The sequence below is a fragment of the Eubalaena glacialis genome, chromosome 5, assembly GCF_028564815.1.
Source record: "Eubalaena glacialis isolate mEubGla1 chromosome 5, mEubGla1.1.hap2.+ XY, whole genome shotgun sequence".
Lineage (NCBI taxonomy): Eukaryota > Metazoa > Chordata > Mammalia > Artiodactyla > Balaenidae > Eubalaena > Eubalaena glacialis.
The window spans coordinates 92799877-92802765 of record NC_083720.1 but is presented as its reverse complement, the minus strand read 5'-3'; the positions used below and the strand labels follow the sequence as shown (position 1 = coordinate 92802765).

At 49.2% G+C, this 2889-nt stretch overlaps 1 protein-coding gene across 1 annotated transcript; it reads right to left on the bottom strand.

The window, feature by feature from the left end:
• Positions 1-427: 427 nt before the first annotated feature.
• LOC133092232 (growth-regulated protein homolog alpha-like) lies at positions 428-2214 on the bottom strand. The gene is made up of 4 exons (XM_061191467.1): positions 2053-2214; positions 1835-1958; positions 1649-1732; positions 428-1068 (listed from the first exon to the last, which is right to left on the bottom strand). The coding sequence occupies exons 1-4, from the start codon at positions 2141-2143 to the stop codon at positions 1053-1055; spliced, it is 315 nt and encodes a 104-aa protein (XP_061047450.1). The 5' UTR covers positions 2144-2214; the 3' UTR covers positions 428-1052.
• Between the last annotated feature and the right edge of the window lie 675 nt (positions 2215-2889).

Genomic DNA, 2889 nt, shown 5'->3' with positions numbered 1-2889 from the left:
TTAGGAAGAATCCATTTTTCTATCCTTTGCTCCCAGCTTCATTAAAAGGCAAAGAATTGCATAATTGTTTGAAAAACCACTTACCAAAACCATTTAATAGGAGCTCTTGTTGAAATATTGATAAAAATTCAACAGTTTATGAAGAACTAGTTTTGAATAACAGATTGGTCAGTGTGAAAACCAGCAATATTTTATATAAAACTAAGATTCTCAAGGTGGTTGGGGAGGGTAGAGTGCCAAATACTCTTTTTTGAGTAACAGAAAAGTAAGGGAAGTAACAGCCAGAAGCAGGCATAAAGTTAGGTACAACCTAAGTCTAACTGTATAATACTTTGGGGGGCACCCAGGAGGAACCAAAGATCAAGATGAATAAAACAAAATCTAAGCATGTTATTTTTTTTGCAAAAACCTTTATTTTCATGTCATTTTAAAAAATGTAACAATAGTTTTAACTTCTCTGTTCCAAAACAAAGAGAAACACTACCTAATGAACATTAAACAAGGCATTATGCCCTACAAGCAAGACATAAAATGTCCAAGGGAAGCTTCAACATAAAAATGTTGACCACATAAAGTGAGATAATTTCAATAAATAATAACTGACATTGTTTTAAACAAGTACAAACATAGATGTGCACACACTTTCCCTGATTCTAACAGTGATCTCACTGTCCAATTGCACGGATCCCTTCTCCCACCCACGCCCTCCACCTCTATCACAGTGCCTGGCACTTTATGGTCTCCCAATAAATATCAGTTTAATGAGACATTTAGAACCCATCATCCTCATATTAAATAACTATCAGGACTGAGTTAAGTTTGATGAAACACATTGACATCTTTAAATACTAACGTAAAATATTAAAATATGAGCTATGAAAAATAAATAAATACATGTATAAATAAATAGAACTCATAATAAATAGTCCAGCACATCAAGTCCTTTCTAGGTGTCCCCAGAAGCCAGCTGTTCTCTTCTTCATTTTCAGTTCCTGCAAGAGCAGAGACCACTCTTCAGGAAATGCCGTATGAGCTTCTTACTTCTCTCTAGGTCAGTTGGTGCCGCCCCTGTGATGAGAAAAGGGTTAGTGTTACAGGTGCTGAAGAAAGCTGCTTTTCTCTTTCAGGCCCTTGAGGCTGGAGGGACTTCTGCATGTAGACCCTGGCCCAGCTCTGCACTCAGAAAAGGTTCCTGCTCAAAGGGGTTAAAAACCTTTCACAGGTATCCTGGACTTGACCTCAGGGAGGTCTCACTGAAAAGTCCCTGCTCTTCACTACTAAGCTTCAGAGGCCCATGTTGCCCAAAACCAGGGGTTCCACATTTCAGGTAGAAACCATTGAGGAATGGAGATAAACAATGTTTGTTCCTTAATGGGTCACAAGCATTTTACCATCCCTGGCTAAATCTACTTTATCTTTTAGGAACATAGCCACACTCATTTGAATAGGGATGGAGAGGGGGATCAGGCCAGAGGGCCCTGGAAATACCCTTCTGACACAGAGCAGATCAAATTTAATGGGGAAATAATAATGATTTTCAGTCCTGCAACTAAACCATAGGTTTTTCGAATAATATTTTCAGGAGGTAGATGCCAGTATTTGTGACCAATGGCTCTAGTTGCAAGTGGGAATAAAATCCATGACTTACTTGTTTAGCATCTTATTGATGATTTTTTTAACCATGGGAGCTTCAGGGTTGAGACAAACTTCTTGACCAGTCTTGAGAGTGGCTCTGCAGAGAGAAGGGAGAATCCACGTGAGGTCGGGCGGGGGGTCGGGGTGGGAGCGTCGGGACGGCGGGGGTGACAAGCACAGCATCAGCGGCGGCACTTACACGACTTCCGTTTGGTCGCAGTGGGGTCCCGGGGGCGTCACCTTCACGCTCTGGATGTTCTTGAGGTGAATCCCCTGCAAGGTCTGCAGGCATCGGCAGCGCAGTTCGGTGACCACAGGCGCCCCTGCGGGGAGGAGAGACTCGGTTAGGGGGCTGTCCCGGGATGGGCACCCACCCGCCCCCGTCCCGCCCTGGGGATGTCGGGCGCCGGGTCGCACCTGCTGCGCGCCGGCCGGCGGCCACCAGGAGCAGGAACAGCAGCGCGGCGCGGAGGAGCCGGGCAGTGGCGGGGGTCGCGGCGCGGGCCATGGGGTTCAGCTCGGAGGATCGCTGCCTGCGATGGGAAGGCGGGCTAGAGGGCTGGCGGAGCGGGTTCTGTGGCTCCCCGAGCCGGGCGAAGCCCTTTTATCCCTGGTCGGGGCGGAAGCTGGCAGCCCAGGGCCCGGGAAATTCCCCGACGCAAGTGTCGTTCCCGGGTCCGGAAGGAGGGCGCGGCCCCGCGGGCCTCCGGCGCGCGGGGAGGGGGTGGGGTGTTGACTCTGCGCCGAAATCCCCGCAAGGGGAGTGTGTCGCCGCCACCCCTGGGCTACCGCCTGCGAGGGCGGCCGTGGGCGCCTGGCCACCCCTGGTCGCGGGCGGTGAGTGTCAGACTGGATAGACCAATATCGGGACTGCACCACAACTTTAGGGCGAGAGTTAACTTATTCTTTTTTTTAATAAATTTATTTATTTATTTATGGCTATGTTGGGTCTTGGTTGCTGTGCACGGGCTTTCTCTAGTTGGGCCGAGCAGGGGCTACTCTTTGTAGCGGTGCGTGGGTTTCTCATTGCGGTGGCTTCTCGTTGAGGAGCATGGGCTCTAGGCGCGGGCTTCAGTAGTTGTGGCATGTGGGCTCAGTAGTTGTGGCTCATGGGCTCTAGAGCGCAGGCTCAATAGTTGTGGCACACAGGCTTAGTTGCGCCACGGCATGTGAGATCTTCCCGGACCAGGGCTCGAACCTTTGGCCCCTGCATTCGCAGGCAGAGTCTTAACCACTGTGCCACCAGGGAAGTCC